At 57.9% G+C, this 22,057-nt stretch overlaps 3 protein-coding genes across 12 annotated transcripts; 2 read left to right on the forward strand and 1 right to left on the reverse strand.

Moving 5' to 3' along the window:
* Positions 1-5,084: 5,084 nt before the first annotated feature.
* Positions 5,085-9,978, forward strand: FAAH2 (fatty acid amide hydrolase 2). Of its 7 annotated transcripts, none has more exons than XR_014945608.1 (11): positions 5,085-5,322; positions 5,422-5,504; positions 5,622-5,752; positions 5,837-6,046; positions 6,171-6,355; positions 7,007-7,142; positions 7,598-7,715; positions 7,945-8,064; positions 8,304-8,415; positions 8,610-8,804; positions 9,188-9,978. XR_014945608.1 is itself a non-coding variant. In XM_085545994.1 (11 exons), exons 1-11 carry the CDS (start codon positions 5,119-5,121, stop codon positions 9,361-9,363), a joined length of 1,629 nt encoding a protein of 542 aa, XP_085402120.1. In that variant the 5' UTR covers positions 5,085-5,118; the 3' UTR covers positions 9,364-9,978. The 7 variants fall into 7 exon arrangements, 4 of the variants coding, with proteins under 4 accessions (XP_085402120.1, XP_015715717.1, XP_085402121.1 ...); XR_014945607.1 differs by having other exon boundaries at positions 6,171-6,290; positions 7,916-8,064; XM_085545994.1 differs by having other exon boundaries at positions 6,171-6,290; positions 8,586-8,804.
* A 266-nt stretch (positions 9,979-10,244) lies between these two features.
* LOC107312623 (interferon upsilon receptor 1-like) lies at positions 10,245-14,152 on the forward strand. 4 transcript variants are annotated; one of them, XM_015860232.3, is made up of 8 exons: positions 10,245-10,353; positions 10,841-11,006; positions 11,111-11,231; positions 11,656-11,831; positions 11,997-12,175; positions 12,447-12,600; positions 12,726-12,850; positions 13,323-14,152. In XM_015860232.3, the coding sequence occupies exons 2-8, from the start codon at positions 10,931-10,933 to the stop codon at positions 13,953-13,955; spliced, it is 1,464 nt and encodes a 487-aa protein (XP_015715718.1). In that variant the 5' UTR covers positions 10,245-10,353; positions 10,841-10,930; the 3' UTR covers positions 13,956-14,152. The 4 variants fall into 4 exon arrangements, with proteins under 4 accessions (XP_015715718.1, XP_085402116.1, XP_085402117.1 ...); XM_085545990.1 differs by lacking the exon at positions 10,245-10,353 and having other exon boundaries at positions 10,492-11,006; XM_085545991.1 differs by lacking the exon at positions 10,245-10,353 and having other exon boundaries at positions 10,492-10,985.
* Positions 14,153-16,489: 2,337 nt separating this feature from the next.
* LOC107312614 (chloride intracellular channel protein 2-like) lies at positions 16,490-21,489 on the reverse strand. The gene is made up of 6 exons (XM_015860217.3): positions 21,360-21,489; positions 19,108-19,217; positions 18,798-18,923; positions 18,208-18,314; positions 17,913-18,094; positions 16,490-17,830 (listed from the first exon to the last, which is right to left on the reverse strand). The coding sequence occupies exons 1-6, from the start codon at positions 21,405-21,407 to the stop codon at positions 17,669-17,671; spliced, it is 735 nt and encodes a 244-aa protein (XP_015715703.1). The 5' UTR covers positions 21,408-21,489; the 3' UTR covers positions 16,490-17,668.
* Positions 21,490-22,057: the final 568 nt, after the last annotated feature.

The following is a 22,057-nucleotide window of genomic DNA, read 5'->3' on the forward strand; positions in this document are numbered from 1 at the left end:
ACGCTCACCATCCCTGCTGCCAAGAGCCTGGGCTTGCTCCAGTAACCCAGCTCCTGAAGGTCGCTGGCTCAAGGCTGGGCTTGCGTCCCAGCTGCCTGTTTTTATTATTGACTGTCCTTATCATCGTGTGGTGAGAACACCCCGTCCCGAGCATGCCTGCTGTCTCTTCCGCTGCCTTTTGCCCAAGCTCTGCTTCTCCCCAGCACCCTGCCTTGTGCCAGTGACCAGCCTGGCGTCATTGAGTGTCACTGTGCTGTCACCTGTGCTGGAGCCCTGGGGGAAACCTGTGCGTTAGGAATTGCTGATTTGGCTTTGGGGGATTGACAGGGGACGGGCAGAGGGACTGCAGGGTGGCAAAGTTTTCTCTGCAAGGAAGGGGCAAGGCCAGGAAGGAGTAGAAGGGAGGAAGAAAAGGGAGTAAGAGAGAGAGAAACAGGTGGAGAAGAGAAAGAGAAACAGAAAGAATAACTGAAAGAGATGGAGAGAGTGAAAGCAAGAGGGAAAGTGGGAAAGTGGGAAAGTGGGAAAGTGGGAAAGTGGGAAAGTGGGAAAGTGGGAAAGTGGGAAGGAAGGAAGGAAGGAAGGAAGGAAGGAAGGAAGGAAGGAAGGAAGGAAGGAAGGAAGGAAGGAAGGAAGGAAGGAAGGAAGGAAGGAAGGAAGGAAGGAAGGAAGGAAGGAAGGAAGGAAGGAAGGAAGGAAGGAAGGAAGGAAGGAAGGAAGGAAGGAAGGAAGGAAGGAAGGAAGGAAGGAAGGAAGGAAGGAAGGAAGGAAGGAAGGAAGGAAGGAAGGAAGGAAGGAAGGAAGGAAGGAAGGAAGGAAGGAAGGAAGGAAGGAAGGAAGGAAGGAAGGAAGGAAGGAAGGAAGGAAGGAAGGAAGGAAGGAAGGAAGGAAGGAAGGAAGGAAGGAAGGAAGGAAGGGAGGAAGGAAGGAAGGGAGGAAGGGAGGGAGGGAGGGAGGGAGGGAGGGAGGGAGGGAGGGAGGGAGGGAGGGAGGGAGGGAGGGAGGGAGGCTTCTTTAACTCCCTGCCCAACTTCTGCAACAAAACAAGTGCTGATGGAGTCCCTCAGCAAACCTGAGAGCTGGAAATCAGGGTCTGAAAGAATTCCCCAAAAGAATGGCTGGGATCTCTGCACCTCAGGCCCCTTTAAACCAAGCAGCAATGTCCCAAACTGGGGGGCCCTGTGCTACTCCAAGGTTTGGGAGCACAGGGCAGCACCTACATGTGCATCCCCATGCCAGTGGCTTTCCCCATGCAGCCCTGAGGTGGAAGGCTCTCAGAAGGGGCCACCACAGCACCATGTGGGGTAAATGCAAAGAGAAATATCAAAGAGATCTCTGTCCCAAGGGCAAAGCGAGTCCTGGGGACATGGACTACACCCTCAGGGCAAGGTCCTTATTCTTGGAAAGCAATTACATCCTTGGAAAGGGAAGCTAAGGACACAATGTCTCCATGGGGATGGTTGGATTGCCTTGGGCTTAGTGACACCCCATCCCAGCCCTATTGCTGTGCCATCCCCCGCCTTGACTAGTTCCCAGGACAAGGCTGCACAGCAGGGCTGATAGGGTCAGACAGAGGCAGCTGGGACACCAGCAGACAAGTCTTCACCTCCCTGGGTCAATACCCGGCCGGGCAAGACGTACTCTGCCGAGAGTGGAAAATTCCTGTTGCCTTGCTGGGCACTCCCTGCAGCCCCAGCACACAGCTGCGTCCCACAGGACTTGGCATGCCCCGCAGTGTTTATCAACACCATTGCGCAAGGGCCGTGGCACGCAGCTTGGCAGGGGCATGGGGCTGCTTGGGCAACCAGCTCTGCCAAAAGCCAACACTCTTGGGAAAGAATCCCAGCCCATGCAGGCAGCCTGGCACACCTGGGTGTCCAATGGGACGATGTCACCAACACGATGGCCACTGGCACCTGGTGGCCACCAGTTTTTTGGCATCCCAGATTGAAGGTGGTGAGCCCTGAGGTTTGCTGCAGATCCCTTCTTCTCCCTAGCAAACACGTTGGGCTGGTCTCTCTTACAAGGCACCCACTGCACCACCCAAAAGAACACTGGTTCATCACTGGTCCCACTGGTTTGTTCCAGCTTAACTGTGCTATTGGGATGCTCCATCTCATGTGACCCTCCAAAACATGAAATAGAACCATTCATTGAGGCACTTTTCAACTGTGGGATCCACAGCACAGATCCCAGCTCATGTGCCCATGGATGAGCCCATCTGAGACCTATCCTCAACCCACATTGGTGTCCTCAGATCCCCACCAGCCTCTCAACACTTTTCCATGGCTTTGGATTCATCTGCAGAGATACATAAGACCTCAGAGTGCTGGTGCCCTTTGCTCAAGGCGTGCAGCTCCCTTTTCAGAGGGAAAACCCCTTGGAAGGGTTGGGGGCCTCAGCAGGAGCATGGACATGATGGCAGCACATTGGGCTGATGTGCCAGGAGGCTGCTGAGGAGGAACAATGCCAGTAATGCTGTTCTGCGCTGCCAAAGATGTGCTGAGGCCCAGGTACCAGCTGTTTTTGGAACCCCCAGCTGCACCCCAAAGCCCTGCTGGAGTGGGAAGGGCTGGCAGGTTTGTGGGGCGGGTGCCAAAAGGTAATCCCCCCCCATAGCCCATCAGAGGGGCCAGCAGCAACCCCGGGGCTTCAAGGTATTGCAGCAGGGCTGAGGGCATAGAGACCAAGTGAGGGGCTGCCCACCATGGGGACACATCCAGCAGAAAGATCCTAAGTTTAGGGTCCCCCTGATCCTGCCCCAGGCCCTCCAGCAGCTGGAGGCGCAGTTCAGAGCAGGCTTTGCGTGAGCCGGCCAAGATGTTCATCGGAGCAGAGGCATGCATAAACATTTTGCTTAATAAAGGACTCCGGGCGAACACAGTGTACTCTGGCTCCGTGCAGTGGGAAACAGCTGTGGCCCTGCGGGGCCGGCGCAGGGATGTCGAGGAGCGGTGGCAGAGCGACCTCGTATGGCAACAGCACAGTCAGCGGGTACCCCAACCAAGGGACAGCCCAAAGCATCCCAACCCTGCTCCCATCCGGCACCTCAGACCGAGGTGTCCCAGGTGCTGAGTTTCAGTCCGTTCTCTCGTCCCCCACCCCTGCATCGCTCTATATAAAGTTTTTCTCCTCCGTTTTACGGACGAATATTCACAACTGGCAAACAGCACGGTGCCATCCACACACCTCCTTGCTTCCCACCATCCGCCCCCAAAGCTCCTTGGCCAATCGGTGTTACCACACCGTGCACACAACGGGCAGAACCGCTCCACCTTTCCACACATTGCTGCTAATCCCTCGTGTTGATTTAAGCCGTTGCTAATAACAAAAACGTCTGGGAATAACGCCAGGGAGACGGACCAGGGAGCTGAGAACCTGATTCATGCGCTTCTTCCACCTTGCTGGGCAATAGAGCTGTCTGAGCTCCGTTGTACGCTTCCAAGCTCTTTGCTGCTTGATTTTGAAGCAGGTTGCAATTAAGCAGCTTCTCGTTGTTGTGTGTGGGGCATCACTTCCCTGTTGGGTTGCTTTTAGTCATTGAAATACAGTTTTCATCCCAGGCTGCCTGCCTTGCCCAGCTCTGGGGAGCTCTCCCCACTGCTATCTCCTGCTGTGGCAACATGAAGGTGATTGCACAGCCCAAGTTTTAACACGCCCCGTCTCACTGCTCCTTCTGAGCAGGTAACTCCGGTGCTGCACATGATGCAGGCAGGCAGAACACCTTCCTAACCTTGTCCTGTTGTAATCTGAGGGTGTGTGGGTGCTTCGATACTGCAGGGGAAAGTGCAAAGGCCACCTGAGGACTGAGATAAGGCACCTACACAGCGATACCAGCCACAGCACTCACACCAGCAAGGGACAGGTACAGCCCTGCTATGGGAGGGGCTCCTTAGCTGCAAAGAGCAGGAAATCAAACTCTTTGATAACAGCTGGTCTAAAAATACCTCTGTGTTATCATTATGGCTCATTATCAGCTCGGGCTCTGATGGGACAGAGGTCACCCAGCATCCATAACAGAGTGCATGCTGTGTGTTGGTGCTGTGCATGCTGTATGTTGGTGCTGTGCATGCTGTGTTGGTGCTGTGCATGCTGTATGTTGGTGCTGTGCATGCTGTGTGTTGGTGCTGTGCATGCTGTGTGTTAGTGCTGTGCATGCTGTGTGTTGGTGCTGTGCATGCTGTGTGTTGGTGCTGTGCATGCTGTGTGTTGGTGCTGTGCATGCTGTGTGTTAGTGCTGTGCATGCTGTGTGTTAGTGCTGTGCATGCTGTGTGTTGGTGCTGTGCATGCTGTGTGTTGGTGCTGTGCATGCTGTGTTGGTGCTGTGCATGCTGTGTGTTGGTGCTGTGCATGCTGTGTGTTGGTGCTGTAAGTGCTGTGTGTTAGTGCTGTAAGTGCTGTGTGTTGGTGCTGTGCATGCTGTGTGTTAGTGCTGTGCATGCTGTGTTGGTGCTGTGCATGCTGTGTTGGTGCTGTGCATGCTGTGTGTTGGTGCTGTGCATGCTGTGTGTTGGTGCTGTGCATGCTGTGTGTTGGTGCTGTGCATGCTGTGTGTTGGTGCTGTAAGTGCTGTGTGTTGGTGCTGTGCATGCTGTGTGTTGGTGCTGTAAGTGCTGTGTGTTGGTGCTGTAAGTGCTGTGTGTTGGTGCTGTGCATGCTGTGTGTTGGTGCTGTGCATGCTGTGTGTTGGTGCTGTGCATGCTGTGTGTTGGTGCTGTAAGTGCTGTGTGTTGGTGCTGTAAGTGCTGACACGCCGACTTCACAGCCATAAAAGATTCTCCTCTGAAGGGTTCATCACCAAGGCTGGGAGGGAAGGAGCTGCAATGAGGCCCAGCGGGTGCTGCTTGAGCAGTGTGCTTTATCCACCATGGCCTTGTTGTTCTCCAGGAGCTGAGAAACCCTGCTTTGCTCAGGGGGCGGTGAGGCCTTGCCCTGCACCCAGCTGTGGGTGCACACTCAGACTCATTCAATCACCCCAACCACACCGCCGCCATGTTAACACCACCAGTTACCTTGGCAACACCCCCCACCCCCAAACATGGCGCCGACGCTCCCTCCCCCGCTGTCGTCACACCGCCGTCCCGTAGCCCCGCCCCGCAGTGCCGGTGCTCGGTGCCATGGCGCTGTCGCGGTGGGAGCGTTTCGCGGTGCTGTTGCTGCGCCTGCTTTCCCGCGCCTGCCGGGCCGTGCTGGGGCTGCTTCCCGCGCCCGCGCCGCCGCGCGCCGCCAGCCCCGCCACAGCACGTGCCGTCCCGCCACCGCGCAGCGAGCTGCTCCTGCTGCCCGCGCGGGAACTGGCGCGGCGCCTCAGGACCCGGCAGGTGAGTGTGTGCGTTATGTGCAGTGCTGGGGTCGTGCCCGCGCTCCCATCCCCGCACGCCGCCCCCACTGACCTCCTGGCACCGTGTGTGTGCTCGCAGGTGAAGTGCATCGAGGTGGTGGAGGCGTACATCGAGAGGATCCGGGAGGTGAACCCGCTCATCAATGCCGTCGTCAAGGACAGGTAGGACAGGTAGGGTGGGGAGGGCTCTGCGTGCACCGTGCTGGGTTGTGCGTGCAGACAGCCCCGGGAAGCTGTGGGGAAGCTTGTCCCTGTGCAGCTGTCGCTGGTTGCTCACAGGTTTGAGGAGGCCCTGCAGGAAGCACGTCAGGTGGATCAGCTCCTGGCAGAGGGCCGTGCTGATGACAGCCTGGACAAGTACCCGTTCCTCGGGGTTCCCTTCACTGTTAAGGAGGCCTTTTCCTTGCACGGTGGGCTTGATTCTGCTCCTTTTGCTAAAAACTTCTTGCTGTTTTTTGGCACCAAGCAGAGCACTGACCCCATCCCCTTTACAGGGATGCCCAACACATCCGGGCTGGTGAAGCGCTGCTGTGTCATCTCTTCCACGGATGCCATCGTGGTGGGGCGGTTGAAGCAGGCAGGTGCCATCCCTCTGGGGGTGACCAACTGCAGCGAGCTGTGCATGTGGTTTGAATCCAGCAACAGGGTGTATGGGCGCACCAGCAACCCCTACAACCTGCAGCACATCGCGGGAGGCAGCTCAGGTGCGAGCAAAATCTCTCTGCTCTGTTTATCAGCTATCACAGACATCTGGGTGCAAAGGGAATAGCTACTGCGGGGTGCTGTGCACTGTGAGTCACTGTCATTGCTCTGTTTTCTGCCCTACAGGTGGGGAGGGCAGCATTCTTGCAGCTGCCTGCTCCGTGATAGGAGTGGGCTCCGATATCGGCGGCAGCATCCGGATGCCGGCGTTCTTCAATGGTGTCTTTGGCCACAAACCTTCCACAGGTGACACATGGAGGAGGAGAGCTGGGAGAGAACAAGCAGCTTCTTGCACGGGGCAGACTTGCTGCGTGAGCACAGTAATGGGAAACCGCCCGATGGCACAGCTTCAAGTGCAGGGGAGGTGGGAGGTGCTGCAGCCTCGGCGTGGGATGTGTTCCCAGGGCAGGGCTGTTCCTGGCAGCAGGGATGCAATGCACATGCAGCTGGAGTTAGGGGTGCTTGGCTCTGCCAGCCAGCTGCTGCCCTCCTTGTGCGTATTGGTGTGGGTTGCAAACACCCTGTGGAGCAGCGCTGCAAGCAGGTGGAGTGGCACTACGAAACCCAGGGTACCATTGTTGTCCTGAGGGCACCATTAAAAAGCACTGCAGCATCATTGCAAAAGGCTGGAGGAGTCATTGCAGACACCTTGGGGAGCACCACTGCAAACACTTGGAGTGCCATTGCAAACCCCAGAGCGCCACTGCAAACCCAGGGGCACTGTTTAAATCCCCAAAGTGGCATTGCAAACCCTGGGGCATCACCATAAACAATTGGAGCAGCATTGCAAATCCCAGAGCACCTTTACAGGACCCCAGGCCAGCTCTTTAGTCCTATTGCTTGCAACCCCTGAGCTGCAGCAGGGCAGCAGGAGACCACAGTCCTGCACTGCTCACCCCATCATGTAGCTGTAGCACTGTGTTGTGGCATACAGTGACTGCTCTCTCTCCCCCTGCCTGCAGGAGTGGTCCCCAATGATGGGCAGTTCCCCATGGCGTATGGGGTGCGGAGAAGCTTCCTGTGCACAGGGCCCATGTGCCGCTATGCTGGGGACCTGGAGCCGATGCTGCGGGTCATGGCTGGCCCTGAGGTGCACAAGTAGGTTGCTGGCAGTGCTTCCAGCTGCACTTCCCATTCGGAGCTGGCCGTCCCTTTGTTTTATGCTTGTTTTTTTTCCTGTTGTTGCATAATGTTTTTCCATTCCAACATCCGTTTGGTCACCATGCAGCCAAGCAATGCTTGATGAGCATGCATGCACCAGCAAAGTGCAGGCAGGGCAGGTCCTGCTGCTTGCTGCAGCGCTGCTGCCTCAGCGTTTCATTTCTCCTGTTGCAATACAGAGCTGCAGTGCTAACCTTAGACGTGGTGCCCCTGCAGGGTGCATTGCAAAGGATGAGGCATTGCAGCAGGGCTGCATTTGCAGAGCTATGGTGGGAGTGGTGGAGTGAGTGGGTGGATGGGGAATGGGCAGCACCGCAGTGTCCACAGGGCATTTCCATGCCCGTGAGCAGCTCTAGAGCACAGACTTGCAGTGTTCCCCGTTCCCTTTGCAGGCTGAAGCTGGATGAAGATGTGTCACTGAAGAAAATCAAGTTCTTCTGCATGGACCACGATGGTGGCTCCATGTTTGTGTACCCTGTGGAAAAAGAGATCCTGCAAGCCCAAAAGAAGGTAGGAAGGAAAATGTGCAAGGACAACTTTCTGCATTGCAGCAGGACAGCACCTTGCAAGCTGCACTTGTAACTGTGTCCAAAGCATTGGTGCAATTTCTATTGCAACAGAGAGGAGCTGCAGGGTGCTCTCTGGCACATTGACACCCCCCTTTCCCCCTCAGTCCACATTGTTTTCAGCTCTGTGTTGTGTCCTGATAGATGCAGACCCCTCCCTCTGTCCCCACCAGGTGGTGGAGCACCTCGAGAGGGATCTGGGGGTGCAGGTGCAGCGGGTATCCATCCACAAGATGAAGTACTCCTTCCAGATCTGGTCAGCCATGATGTCCTCGCAGGACAGCGACGGGACGGTGGGTGACACGTGGGGGCACAGGGGGACATTGCAGTGTTTCTACATCCTTGCAAAGCTACATGGGTGTCAACTCCCTGCTGGGCATGCTGCAAAGTTGGATCTGTGTGCAATAGCATTCCAGCACTGCTGGCTTAGCAGCATCGCATCACTTCCCCGAGCATCACCTGCTGCTTTGCAGCTGGAAGAAGTCACAGTGCCTGCAAAAGGCTGCTGCTGCAGGTGTGCATGTGGTTGCAGGAGGCACAGTGCTTCACGGAGCTGCTGGGGGACCATGGGAAGCCAGTGTGGCCGCTGTGGGAGCTGCTGAAGTGGCTGGTGGGGATGTCCTCGCACACGCTGCCGGCCATTGGTAAGCATGGGGAGCCCTGCAATGAACGGGGAGCGCTCATTAGTGGTGCTGTGCTGCTGGTTAATGAGTTCTGAGAGTGCTCTGCTCCATCAGGCTGTGGGTGGGGAGAGAGCTCATATACATGGTGTAGGGCACTGTGCAGCATGCCTCGCACCTGGTGTAACCCACAGCCCTCTTCTGCCCACACCCTGCAGCCCTGGGGCTGACGGAGAAGGTGATGAAACTCAGCCCTAGTACCAACGCCAAGCTGGTGAGCATGGGGAAGAGCCTGCAGGCCGAGATGGAGACGCTGCTGGGGCCCGACGGTGTGCTGCTCTACCCACCCCACCCCACTGTGGCCCCTCGGCACAATTACCCCATCTGCATGCCCTTCAACTTTGCCTACACAGGTAAGCAGCTCTGCATGGGGGTCTCTGATAAAAGCATGTGGAGGTGGGCATTTATTTCTATGCAGCCTTATCTAGAGGGATGCAGTGTGCTCTGGCAGCTGCTCCATGCCTTGGGGTGCAAGCTCAGAGCTCCCCGTTTGTTTCTGCTGCATCTGGAGCTCCTCTCTATCAGCACTGTGCTATAATGCTGTCTGGCTTTGGGGCGATGTGGGGATGGCACCTACAGTTGGGTTTCCCCATCCATGGAGGTGCTCAGTGCCAGCTGGGCTGGAGCCTGAGCTGCTGGCTGGGCTTTAAAACTCCCTTCCAACCTTCAAACCCAAGGTTGGAAGCCAGCAGCGCGGCTCAGTTTGGGATCTCTGATGCCATCTCCTTTCTTCCAGCCATCTTCAACGTCCTGGGGCTGCCCGTCACGCAGTGCCCGCTGGGGCTGAGCAGTGAGGGTTTGCCGCTGGGCATCCAGCTGGTGGCAGCCTCCTACAACGACCGGCTGACGCTGGCCGTGGCCCGGTACCTGGAGGAGGCATTTGGAGGATGGGTACCGCCCGGCAAAGCTTAGCGCAGCCTCCGGGAGGCGGGGACGGAGGTGGCCGCGTCTACGAAAGGCGAGGGCAGGTGCTGACGTCCTGTAGCATCGTCATGCTGCGTCCTGCCCACATCCATCCCGACAGCCAAGGAAGTGCCCAGCTCTGTGATTCCTGCTGCTTTGAAGACACGAGGGGGAGGAGGAGGCTGGACGGAGCCGTGGCTGCTGCGGAGCTGCGTGTCTCCAGCTTCTCTTGTCTCTCCCTGCCTTTGGTTCGGGTGCCCCAGTGGTGCCCAGATCCATGCAGGGGTGTTCCCAGCCTTGCAAGCAAAGCAGGGGGTGCTGGAGGTGATGTCGGAAGCGGCAACGTGCAGAAGGGATGAGCATTTGCTCCCATGAGCCTTTGACAGCACTGAAGAGCTCTTGCAATGCTCTTTTCCATGTGCTGGGATGGCTGAAGCATCCCCTGCCCCATCTCTGTGGGGTCACTGGGTCCGATCAGTGTCCTGGGTACCCCCTGCCTCACTGTCATCCTCCCCATGAGCGACACAAGTGGCCATTTGGGCTGGTGGCCATGTCTGGGGTCAGGGTGGCAATATGCGTGAGCTGTTCTCAATGAGGATGCCATTAAAATCCGTCCATCCAGTGGCTGTGTGTCCTCATGACAGCGAGGAGCCCACCCGGGGCTGCTCACCTTAATTTGACCCCCTTGCAGGGGGCCTGGGGGAGCATCAGCCCCGGTGCTGCTCTCACCCCTGCAGCAGGGAGAGACAATGTGTGGGGAGCAGAGGGCACTGCTGAGCTGGTAGAGAGGTGAGACGGGCAATGAGGAAGGAAAAGAGAAGAAACCTGACCAGGGCGGGGGGAGGAATTAATTGAAGGGAAAAAAAGAAAGAGAGAGGAAAAAAAAAAAAAGCACAACACTTCAGCACCGTCACAGAACGCATCCGGGTGCAGCTGAGACGGGCACGGAGCGCACGGGGGGCGGTGGGCTGGACCACCGGAGGGCGGCCGGCACGGGAGGTGGGGGAATGGCTGCGAAGGGCAGTGGGGCTGGAGGGGCTGTGTGTGTGTGTGTGTATGGGGGGGGATACGGGTGGTTGTGGGTAGGGCGGAGCGGCGGCATGGGGTGGCAAAGGGGGTTGGGGGTTGTAGGGAGAAGCCGTCCCGTCGGGTTCAGGTGCTGCGGGGCTCGATGGGGTGCGGAGCTTTGGGGTGGTCGGGGCACCTCGTGTCACCGACGGGACGCTCGTCCCCGGGTGTCCGGTCGCAGCAGGGCGGCACTGAGGCGCGGTACCGCCGCTTCCTGAGACGCGCCCGCACCGGGTGGCTCTGCCCGGCGGCACCGAGCACCGGGAGGGCACAGCCGGGCGGCCGCGTGTCCCTTCGTCACAGCAGCCCCGTGGGGGTTTGCCCCCACCTCCTCGCAGCGCACCCTCCGTGCTGGGAAGGCGCAGCGCTGCAGCTCTGGGGACAAATAACGCCGTCGGGTTTTATTTCCTGCTCCCAGGTTTTAGCTGCCCATGGTGGCCGCGGGCGGCCCAGGCGCTCTGTCACGCCGCGGGACCCAGCGTGGCCATGTAGAGCAAATGGGGACGGGATGAGCACTGCGCTGCACCTGCTGCTGTCCCTGGCCGGCTGCGCCCTGCTGCGGGGTGAGCCCCGAAACGTCCGCTGTAAGGGCGGGTGGTTGGGTAAAACCTTGAGATGGGCACAACGTGGCCAAGGAGGAAAGGGGCGCGCTGCTGGTGGGGCGCTCACATCCCCCTGCTCCCCCCAGGCACCCCGCTGCCCCCCCGGGGGGTGCGGCTTTGGGCTCACAACTTCCACGTGCAGCTGCGGTGGGAGCCCGACCCGAGTGCGCCGAACGGGACCGCGTACCAGGTGGAGTGGAGGAAGCGGTAGGTGGAGCCCAAGGATTGCTGCCCTGCAGCAAACTCCTCATAATGCAGTGGTGGGGTCGGCTCAGGAGGTGTCCTCCTGGGTTCTGTCCTCCTCCGGGGTTCATTTCCAGTCGTGCCTGCTGCCCTTTCACTGCACACTGCCAAGGAGATCGTTGCTCCTCTCCATGGTGGACTGGCTTCCCCTGCTCCAAGACGCCTCCTTTTGGAGCTGAGCCTTCCCAGCCCTCAGCCCTATCCCATAGATGCCCCAACTATCAGAAGCTCTCCTCATTCTTCACCTTCCCTCAGCCCTCCAGCACTTGCTGCTGTGCAAGACATGCTTGGTGCCACCCAGCCCCACACCTCGCTCCCCAACCCCACCTGGCCAGGCACGGCAGATGGGTGATGGGTTTTCCTTTCTTATCATTGACTCCACGGGCAGAACCTCTCGCTGGACCAGGGCAGACACCTGTGGGAACAACAGCACCGGCTCATCCTGGGTGTGTGAGCTGCATTGCAACGACATCCATGGTATCTACTGGGCGAGGGTGAGAGCAGTGCAGGATGGCAAGCCATCCCCATGGGTCAGTTCCAGAGAGCTGCTGCCATACAGAGACAGTAAGGAGCCTTCATCCACATTCCTGCTGTTCTTGGGGTGATCCTACAAGAGGTGGGAATAGCATCATTCCCAGCAAATGACCACTCTTGGAGAAATAAGACACCCACCTGGTGCTTTGAAGGCCTTAGCGCTTCCTCCTCTTTATGTTTCCCCTCTCTTTACAGCAATTGTGGGCCCCCCTACCTTGTCCTGGCAGCTCCAAGGCCATAACCTCAGCATCAGCCTCAGTGCACCGCTAACCCCGTACCGGAGCAGGCATGGATCCTACAAACCACTCAGCAGAGTGCTGCGGAAGCTGCGGTACCACCTGCGCCTGTACCATGGGGGTGTGCTCCAGCAGGAGGTGTGTGGTGGGGCAGGTGGGGGGCCAGGGGTCTCTGGAGCCCATATCCCATTCCAAGCATGAGGGCTTGGAGTTGGTGGTGCCCATAAAGTTGTCCCACACAAGCGGGTAGGAGATGGGGGTTGTTTGCATCCCAAAGATGGGTCTTGTAGTTTGGGGACCTCTTCCTTCTTCCAGATCATGTGTGTCATAAAAAATGAATGGTTATGGGATGAAAGCATCCCTTTGCCATCGTGTAACAGGCACTGGGACCTTGGCCCTCTGCTTGTAGGTGCCCTGCAGATGGACCACCAGGAGAGCATCGTGTACCTTCAGGTTCCTGATGCCCAGCACACAGTACTGCATCCGCACGGTGGCAATGGGCATAGCCCCACGGCAGAGCCTGGAGGCTGAGCAGTGCCTGGTGACACCGGCGGATCCTGCAGGTGAAAGTTCAGTGCAGGACACGTGGCAGGATGTGGGTCACACAGCCCACGTAGACCCCTCTGGTTGGGGCTGGACCCAGCTAGTGGGATGCCATTATAGGGGCTGATGGGGACTATCCGTGCAGGATTCCCCTGGGTGCTCCTGGCTACGCTGGTTGCTGCCTTCCTGCTGCTGAGCATGCCTGCTGTCTGCCTGACCTGTTTGTACACCTTCCCGAAGCCCTCAGAAATGCACCTCCCAAAAATGCTGGTAAGTGACCACCTCACATGCAGGGCTCTTGGGGTCTGCATCCCTCCGCACACCCCACTGCCTCCAGCTTTGCTGCAAGGGGTGCAGCCCCATCAGGGTTCTGCTGGAGCAGGGAATGTGAGCTTTACGCTTGGGGCAGCACCAGGGCAAAGCTGACCTGAAGTGCTCTCAGCTGTGCATTCCTGTTCCCTATGGCACTCATCAGGGGCAGCTCAGCTCTCCATGTCCCCCTGCATCCCCATATCCCAGTGCTGAGGGTGACCTGCCAGGCTAAGCAGTTCCCCATGCACCACATGGGGAGGCATCCAGCTGGTCAGCTCACCCTGGTCATATCAGTGCCAGGGGTTGGCTTCTGCACTGGCTTTGCTTGTGCATGCAATTGCACTGTGTGTGCAAGGGGTTACCCAGCACCCAGCAGCACCATGATTGTAGCATACTGGCACTGATCGCTTTACTTCCCACTTCCCTCCAGGCTCTGCTGCCCAGCAACACTGTGGTGCCCACCCTGGAGCTGCACGAGGATGCACCAGCCCCGCTGCTGCCAGCCTCCAGCGAGCACCCAGCACCCACAGCCCCACTGCTGCTGGGGGAGTGGTGTTTGCAGGAGAGGAGCAGTTACTGCCCCAATGGCTTTGGGATGGACTGGCACGAGGGCAGGGCTGCACCCAGCTCCCAGCCAAGCTCCTGGGTGTCAGCTCTGGAGGAGGATGAGGAGGATGAAAGCGATGGGGATGCTGCAGCGGTGTCTTCAGCCAGCATTGTCACAGATGGGAACTATGGGACATCGGAGATGTGTCTCTCCCCACGCCTCCAGCTTTATTCCACAGCTCTGGGTGTGGGCAGCAGCCTTCCTCCTGCCCTGCACACCATCAGCTTCAGCCCTGGTGAGCTGCAGGAGGGCACAGCTGGCTCCTGGGTACCGCTCAGCTCTGTGAGGTTACCAGGGATGGAGCTGGGGGTGGATGACAGCAGCAGCCAGCAGCGGGGCTGTCCCTGCACGTTGCCTATCTGGCACATGGGCACAAACCACGAGCAGGAGGCAGCAACATCCCTGGAGCATCTCTTTGCCGTGCTGGATGCTCCTGAAGCGGAGTGCAAGGAGTAAGTGCCACCACCCGACCCCCCACTCTTTATTTATCCCCTTGTGGCTGTATATAGGTGTGTGAGTAGCGCACGGGCTGATGTAAGTCTGTACATACGCACACACATAGACGTCTCTTTGTTAGAGATTTCTCTTTTTTTCACTTGTCAGGAGTGCACAGTTGTTATGACTTATTCAATAACACTAATTTATTGCTGAGAGCTCTTTGCTGTGCCTGGAGCCTCTGTGCCACAGGGCGAGCTCTGCCCTGCCGCAACGAGTCGGTTCTCCATCCATCCTTTGTGCTTTATGCGGCCCCGCTGTGCCCGCCCACCCCGGGGGGGTTGAAGCAGCAGAAGAGTGCGAAACGGAGAAGGTGAGCGTGGAAAAAGGCGAAGCGCTGTGACATTTTGGCAGCTCGGCTCTGCGAGGTTTTGGTTTTACATCGGCCGGGAGGTGTGAGGCATCGCGGAGCGCGGCGGTGTTCGGGTGGTGGTGGTTTGAGCTTCCGACGGTGCCGCTTCAAAGCAACGAGGAGAACGCAGCTGGCAACGGCTCTGCGTGCGAAACAGCCCGGGGGGGAATAGCGAGGGGGGGGGTCGTATCGCTCGCTCTCGGAGAGCTGAGCTGTCAGACCGCCCAGACAGCAGAGAGGGGGAGGGTTCTGCGGGGAGGACCCGCTGTCCTCGGCTGGGAGGTGGCCCCGAGGTGGAGGGCAGAGCGCTCCCCATCACACGCGCTGAGCTGGCAGTGCCCTCCTCTGGGGACGCGTGGCAAGTGCCGGCGGTCGGGATGTGGGATGAAGGGGTGAGCGTGTCTTTGGGATCCGCAACCGGCATCGGATGGATGGAAACGGGGCCGGGGTGGGTCCGGCAGGAGGACGGTGCTCGGTCAGGATGGGCAGCCACCCAATCCCATCCCATCCCATCCCATCCCATCCCATCCCATCCCATCCCATCCCATCCCATCCCATCCCATCCACATCCTGCTGCAGACGGCGGTGTCGATGTCTCAAGGCACCTTCAGGTTGCTCTGTTTGCATCACTTACAGGCCTGGATGTATGGATCCATGAGCTTTGTCCAAACGTTGGTCCCTGCCCCATCAGAAGTGGGGGTCACCTTTGCAGCTTCCCCTGCTGCTTCCCCCTCTCCCTCCCCCCCCAAAGAACAGCACATCCTGGGACACAGAAGGGCTCCTGGAAATCCAGGCATGCATTTCTCAAGTGTCCTCATCCAGTGCTGAGGACAGAGCTGGAGAAAGGACAGCCAGCTCCATGCAAGCCTGCTGGTAGTGGAGAGGCCATAAAAGAGAATGCATCCCTCCCGGCTTAGGGAGGGAGCTCCCACCTACCCCAAAAGCAACAGGGCAAGCTCTGCCCATGCAGCATGCAGCCCTATCACAGCACATTGCTGTTGTTTCTGGGAAACAAGCAGCCTCCCATCTCCTTTCTCTGCCTGGCTGACTCACGGGGACTTCCAGAGCTTTAGCAACTCCATCACACGTCCAGCACAGGGAAAATACCCGAGCTGAGTGCTTGGGAATGTCTTTGGAGCCTGCAGAGTGTGGTGGGAGCTTGCTGGGGCTGTGCACAGACAGGCACTGGAGGAGCAATGGGTGAAAGAGATCTGGAAAGCACCACAGTCAGCTGGATTCTGAGGCAGGAGCAGCTGGATGCCTCAGCCTGCACTTAACCCTTTGCAGCTGAACCAGCACGGCCAGGCAGGGCATAGAGCTGAGTTTTATGGTAGAGAGAAGCTCGATGGCCAATGGGAACTCTCCCCATTAAGGTCAATAAGTGAGCAGTGGGTGAGTTGGATCCGGAGGGCAATGATGACAAAGTCCAGCTGCTGCGGATGCACATCTCACATGGGGACCAATGTAGTCCAGCAGCTCTGTTGGTGACCTGGATGGTGGGACAGAGCATGTCCTCAGGCATCTTACAGGTGACAACAAGCTGGGATGAGTGGCCTCACAGGGTGGTGCTGGACCTGGGCTGGCTGGAGGTGGGGTCTGAAGGACTTTGTGGGGCTCAGCAATGAGAAATGCAATGTGCTGCCCCTGGGGATGAACAACCCCCAGCCAGACACACTGGGGGCACCATAGGTGGGTTCCCCTACCCTTTGTGCAGCACTGGACCCAGACCCCCTGCCAACAGGTGACCCAGCTGGTGGGGCAGCCATTCTCATGCTTGACAGCAGCCTCCAGCAGGACCCCTGCTATCCCAGAGCCTGGAACAGGCTCTGACTGAGCTAAATGGATAAAGCCAGGAGCACTAAGCTCATGGCAGTGAGGGGTGCTAGGGTTGGGGGCAGCTGGGCATGAGGGTGGGGCTGGTGTGGGGCCAGTCATGAAGGCAGGGAGGTGCTGAGGATGCTCACGAGAGTGGGTGGGTGGGCATCACCCTTCCTTCAAGTGTTTGGTCCACAGCCCTCACATGAGCAGCTTCACCTTTCTCTCCCTGCTTGTTTCTGAGAGGAGCCCTGCAATGCATGAGAGACCCCTCCTTCCCCCTGCCCAGCTGGGCCCAGCTGCTGTGTGCTGCCAGTTCACAAGCAAGGCGTATTAAAATAAAGTTTATTGCTGTCCTTAGTTACAAAAAGAAAAGAAAAACAAAACAAAAACAAGAAAGAAAAATACCAAACAACCCCAAAGTCATCAATACAAAAACAACAGTCCCCAAACCCGGTGCTGTCAGAAGCAGGCTTGCAAGGACACAACTTTTAGTGCAAAGAGGGAGGTGGCAGTGAGAGCTGGTGGGTGGCTCTGCCAGCGAGGGTCTGCATGGTGCCCTCATGCTCACTGTACAGTATTTATTGCTGGCCATGAGGGCTGAGGGGGGAGGGGGGGCTGACTGTGTTGGTAGGAGCCCTGGGAGGAGCTGGAGGCATGGGGAAGGAGGATGGGAGGTTGGGGGTTTGACTTCTCTGGCACTGGAATGGGAATGACAATGCTAACCAGGGAGCATGGGTAGCTCCCATGCTGTCCTGTGGACAAGGCAGCTTCTGTCTGGGGCTGCATTGCAGAAAGCAGGAGGATGCCCTGCCCTGTGCCTCTCTTCAGGTCAGGTGGGGAGGGGCTGATGAGGAGCAGGGAGCTGGTGGTGGCCTTGAGGCTGCATCTCCCACGGGGCCCACCAAGGTCTCAGAGCCAGGTGGGACCTCACAGCCAGCCCCACATGCCAGGTGCCAGAGCCTATGCAAGGTCCCTATACCCTGGAGCTGCAGATATCTTAGGAGACCCCACAGAGCCCTTCTTCCCAGCCACCAGAAGATCCCTGGTGCTGTCCCCAGCATCTCCCTGCCTTGATGTCCAAGTGAGGAGATGAATGCATGTTGTCAATTATGGCCACAGATAAACTGTAGGGGAAGAGCTTGCTGGAGCCTGGATGCCTCAGGGAAGAGACAGCCCAAGCACAGGTGGTGGTGGCACCTTGTAGTGCCATCTCTTCCAGCAGTGGTGGGACACATTGGGAGGTCTCAGCTCTTCCACAATAGGCTGCTGATTGGCTTTTCCCATCATGTGCCGTGTGATGAATTGTAGGGGTGGGGACATGGTTGCCCCCACAGCCACACAGTGACCAGTCCATAGTAAGGTCCACACTGGTGGCACGTGGGGGCTGCAAAGCAAGGCGCTCTTTCCAATAACTGGGGTGTAGGGATGCCATAACCACCCTCCCCCCAGCCCCTCTGTTGGCCAGGGTTTGGTGGGAGGTGAGGGACCAATGTCCTGCGGGGGGCTAGGTCATCTTCCTGGCCACGCTGGCATAGGTGTGCACGATCTCCTCGTCTGCAGGACACGTGTGGCTGAACTCATCGCAGGCGTAGGCGTTGTTGAGGTAGCGCCAGACACCCGTCATGTCAGCTGGGATCTCGAAGTCGCGGTACTTTTTGGCAGCAATCTGGAGGGAAGAATGAAGCTGAGGCCTCACCAGCACCACCCGGTGCAGAGAGGACACCAGACTTGGCTCTGGGAGCCTTTACCTTGATGATGTGCAGCTTGGGCAGCAGGTTGCAGTCTGCCAGCGTCAGGTGGTCCCCATCCAGGAATTTCCTCTTGGAGATGGTGATGTCCTCCACGCTGTCCTGGTCGATCTCCTCGGGCAGTGGGGTGGTGAGGTACTGATCCAGCCGCTGGAATTCCCTCAGCAGAGCCTTCTCCAGGTCTGGGTGGGCAGGGAAAAGCATGGAGTCACACAGGGTCCCAGTCCCCATCACCCCCATGGGCTGTGCCTAAAGGAGCGAAGCCCTGGCTGTGTCCCCAGCCCCTGTTCCTTACTGCTATTTGCTTCCTTGCGTGAGTTCTTGATGTACGCCGAGAACTTGGCAAAGATGTCACTGCCCACGTCGAAAGACTCCTTATATTTGGGGCTCAGATGCGGGTACCTGGAAGGAGATGCCGGGGTCAGCTGGGGATATCTGGGGGCATCTGATGGCTCGTGGTACCCACGTGTGGCACAGGAGGGGGCTGAGCAGCTGCAGCGCCTTAAATAACTGCAGCTGCTTCATTAGCATGGCTGTGAGCCATAGGGCAGAAACTGTGGGGCTGGGATACGCTGTCCCAGGGCGCTGCACAAGGCTGACATGTGTGAGGAGGATGAGGATGAACACACTCAGTGCTTCCTCTTTTGTGTAGGGCGTTTGCTTTGGCAACGAGCAGACAGAGGTGGGGGCACCTCCTGTCTTCCCCCCCCGGAACAGCAGCTGCTATCGCCAGCTGCAAAACCACCATCTCCCAGGGAAACCTCACCCCACCTCTGCTGCTATTCCTCCTGTTGTTCCCTGTCCTGTGCTGTCCCCCACCCCGGATGCTCTCCTGCCTCAGTTTCCCCATCCATCCAGCCCTGCGCAAAATGGGTTTGCAATTACGTGGGTGGGCACAGGGTCTGCTCCAGGAACTCCTCGATCTTGATGAAGTCAGTTTTCAGCTCCCGGTTGAACAGCAGGAAGGGCGGGTTGGTGCCTGGTGCTAAATCTTTCAGCTCTTCAGGTTTCCTGGAGCAGAGAAAGGAAGGGGGAAAAGCTGGGGGTGAGCATGCTGGAGTGCCCTGCTTGTGTGCTTGGCTGGGTTTGGGCTCTGGGAGATGCCCCCCAGCTTCCTGGTGTCTCAAACCCACATGTAAGTGATGCACGTGGCTGGAGGACAGGGACCGACCCCAGCACAGTGTTGGCACCTCACCTGGTCATGTCCACTGTGGTGACATTGAACTTCACCCCTTTGAGCCACAGCACCATGAAGAGGCGCTGGCAGAAGGGGCAGTTCCCAATGTTCTCTCCATCCAGCCCAGCCTGCGGGGAGAGCAGAGAGGTCAAAGCCTGCCCTAAGATGAAGCCAGGAGGAGAGGAGGAGGAGGTGGAGGAGGATGGACAGCACATGGGAGAGGAAGGGAGGGTCAGCTTGGCTGGGACGCCGGGCTCAGAGGGGAAATGTGCTCATGTTTGCCAGGAAAAGCACAGCTTGTTTTTGTCTGTTGCCCTGCACAGCCTCAAAGCAGCCAAGCGAGAGGAGTGGGAATCAGATGGCTCCAGGGAGGAAAAGGGCTTGGGGAGCAGAGCCACCACCACCACCACCACCTGGAGGAGTGTTTGAGATAACATTGGGTTGCAGGTGTCCTGAGAAGGGTTGGCAGGTTAGAAGCTTCAAATCTACCCCACTCCTATGCCATCTAGCATCTCCACTCCCTTTCTCCTCACCACAGTCCCTAGCAAGCCAACACCAATGTCATCCCTTGGAGTACCTCCAACACTGGCAGCTCAGTGAGGCTGTCCTGAAAGGAAAATCAGGATGGCCTCTGCAGGAAGCAGAAAATAAACCTTAGCCAAGCCCATCTGAGGATGCTCGGAGCCAAATGTTATCAGGAGGAAGCTCTGCTAGCATTCGTGGCACCAAGCAGCAGGGAGGGGAAGTCATCACTCTTTGCTTCCCCCTCCAGTGAGAGCCTCTTCCTCTGCTCAGCAGGAGCTTGTGCAGCTCCCCAGTCACTGTGCCCACTGCTTTCCCCTTCAGATGATGCAAAAACCCCTTCAGATGATGACAGAAGCCATCCAGACAGTGGAGAAACCCTTCTGGGTAGTAGAGAAAGCCATCCAGACAATGGAAGGAACCCTTGAGATTATAAAGAAATCCACCCAGATGATGAAGAAAACCCTCCAAATGATGGGAGAATTCTTCTCAATGATGGAAGAACCCCTGAAGATGATGGAAGAACCACTGAAAATGATGGAGAACCCATCCAGATGATGGAGAATCCCTCCAGATGATGGAGAACCCTTCCTGGTGATAAAGAACCCTTCCAGATTCTGGAGAAACCCTGTAGATGATGGAAAAGCCCCCTATCCAATGGACAGAGGCAGCCTGGGAGGTGCAGGCTTTCAGCCCCCACCCGAGGCCCCACGCCTGCACAAGGCATCAAAACCCCAAAGTTGCTCACAAGTTCCGGTGGTTTAACACAGAGCGAAGCAGCACGAGGAGGAGGGAGCACTCTGTGAGCTGCATCACCCCAACGGCCCCCAGACCCACCCGAAATACGTCCCTAAAAGAGCTGGTGGGCACCTCAGGGTGGGTTGCGCAGTGACACCGTGGGCAGAGCACGAGGAGGGTGATGTGCACATCAGTCTGCTAACGGATAAACAAAGGGGGTTTTTGGTGCTAAATTAAGATTTAGGGGAAGTCCTGAGCCACCACTTTGCTTTCTGTTTCCCTTCCCTCCAAAACCCCCTCAATGTGCTGCTGCCATCACTGCAGCCATGCACACATCTTCCTCTTCCCAAAGCCATCCTGGGGCAAAAAGAAGCGCAGAAGAGGGAATGTGAAACCCGCGTCCTTATCCCCAAGCACACACACTGCTCAGGGCTCAGCCTGGGCTGGGTGCCTGGGGAGCATTGCTTTGGGGAGAGGGGATGGGGTGAAGCCCGTGGTAACAGGGCTTAATATGCTGATATCCCAGTGCTGATATCCAAAGAGGGGAGCAGAGATGGTGCGTGCAGCTGCAGATGTTTGTTTGGAGCGGGAGTGCTGGAATGTTCCCGGGGAAACACTTGAAAAATTGCTCAACAGAAGGAAGGAAAAGAAAGAAAAGCAATGAGAGGGGAAAAAAACAGCCCATTTTCTAGTGAATAATGCTCAGGGCTGACCGAAGGAGCTGCCCCATCCTGCCCACGCAGCGGCACCCGCTCCATGTCCCAGCCCCGCTGCGTTATGCTTCCACCCCCCTGTTGCTTTCCCAGCTGGGTTGGTCGTTGTGCTGCTGGAGCTGCTCACCCCTCTGCTTCGCTGCGATTGCAGTTTCCAAGGGGCACACAACCACCTCTGGAGCAGAGCATCCTCTGGGGCTCCCCACAGCACCGAGCTGGCTGCCAGACCTCAGAGACACCCCGAATCCCTACCACCACCCACACACAATACAAGCCAGCAGACCTGGCCAAGCCCACCTTGACAAAAAGCTCAATCTCAGGCTCCTTCACCGGCCGGCTCTCCATGGCAGGGATTGCAGTGGGGGGAGCTGCTTCACTGCTGCGCTGAGTTTCGCCTGTGCTCTGCGGCGCGCGGCTGCTGCACCTCGGGGTGGGCTGGGACTGGGGCTCGCCCTTTCCTTCCCGTGCAGGCAGGGAGGAGCGATGGGGTGCAAGGAGGGGGAAGCTGCGGGGCCTCCCAGCTGTGACTCAGCACGCATCTATCAGGGAGGCACTGACGGGTCCCCGGGCAGGCTATCGCACCCTCCCAGGCGTCTCAATCACCTCTCCAATGGGAATAGGGTTATTTTGTTGTTGCAGGAAGTGTCTTCACCAGCCTCCAGCCCTGTTCTTCCTTCTTGCTGCCATCCTTCTGGATCCCACAGATACAGGACATGAGCATGATGCCACGATGCGCACCCGGCTGCATGGGGATGAGAGGCTGAGGATTTGGGGAAGCACGGAGGGCAAGCCTGGCCTCTTGCCACCACGTCCTCGCAGACAGCCTTACACAGGAAGGCATTGCAAAACACCCATTCCACAGCCCTGTTCCTGGAATTTGGGCTGTTTCATGGGAAAGATGCCCCCCTGCTTTCCTCCCCACGGTGCCTTTGGGTGGAGCTGGCTGCTGGGGTGAGCCCAGCCACGTGCCATGGTGCTGTGCAGTCAGCTCCAGC

Source organism: Coturnix japonica, chromosome 4 (genome assembly GCF_054131305.1).
Source record: "Coturnix japonica strain WE chromosome 4, WE-NBRP24, whole genome shotgun sequence".
In the NCBI taxonomy this organism is placed as follows: Eukaryota; Metazoa; Chordata; class Aves; order Galliformes; family Phasianidae; genus Coturnix; species Coturnix japonica.

What these genes read in the sequence shown, in the direction of transcription:
- LOC107312623 (XM_085545990.1), top strand. Translation starts at nt 10,526, where the DNA reads ATGGGGTGCGGAGCTTTGGGGTGGTCGGGGCACCTCGTGTCACCGACG. An exon ending in TGAGCCCCGAAACGTCCGCT is followed by an intron (nt 11,007 to 11,110) that starts GTAAGGGCGGGT and finishes TGCTCCCCCCAG; the next exon opens with GCACCCCGCTGCCCCCCCGG. An exon ending in GCTGCTGCCATACAGAGACA is followed by an intron (nt 11,832 to 11,996) that starts GTAAGGAGCCTT and finishes CTCTCTTTACAG; the next exon opens with CAATTGTGGGCCCCCCTACC.
- LOC107312614 (XM_015860217.3), bottom strand. Translation starts at nt 21,407, where the DNA reads ATGGAGAGCCGGCCGGTGAAGGAGCCTGAGATTGAGCTTTTTGTCAAG. An exon ending in CAGACCCTGTGCCCACCCAC is followed by an intron (nt 18,315 to 18,797) that starts GTAATTGCAAAC and finishes ATCTCCTTCCAG; the next exon opens with GTACCCGCATCTGAGCCCCA. An exon ending in ACGCAAGGAAGCAAATAGCA is followed by an intron (nt 18,095 to 18,207) that starts GTAAGGAACAGG and finishes CTGCCCACCCAG; the next exon opens with ACCTGGAGAAGGCTCTGCTG.
- FAAH2 (XM_085545994.1), top strand. Translation starts at nt 5,119, where the DNA reads ATGGCGCTGTCGCGGTGGGAGCGTTTCGCGGTGCTGTTGCTGCGCCTG. An exon ending in AATGCCGTCGTCAAGGACAG is followed by an intron (nt 5,505 to 5,621) that starts GTAGGACAGGTA and finishes GGTTGCTCACAG; the next exon opens with GTTTGAGGAGGCCCTGCAGG. An exon ending in GGAGGCCTTTTCCTTGCACG is followed by an intron (nt 5,753 to 5,836) that starts GTGGGCTTGATT and finishes TCCCCTTTACAG; the next exon opens with GGATGCCCAACACATCCGGG.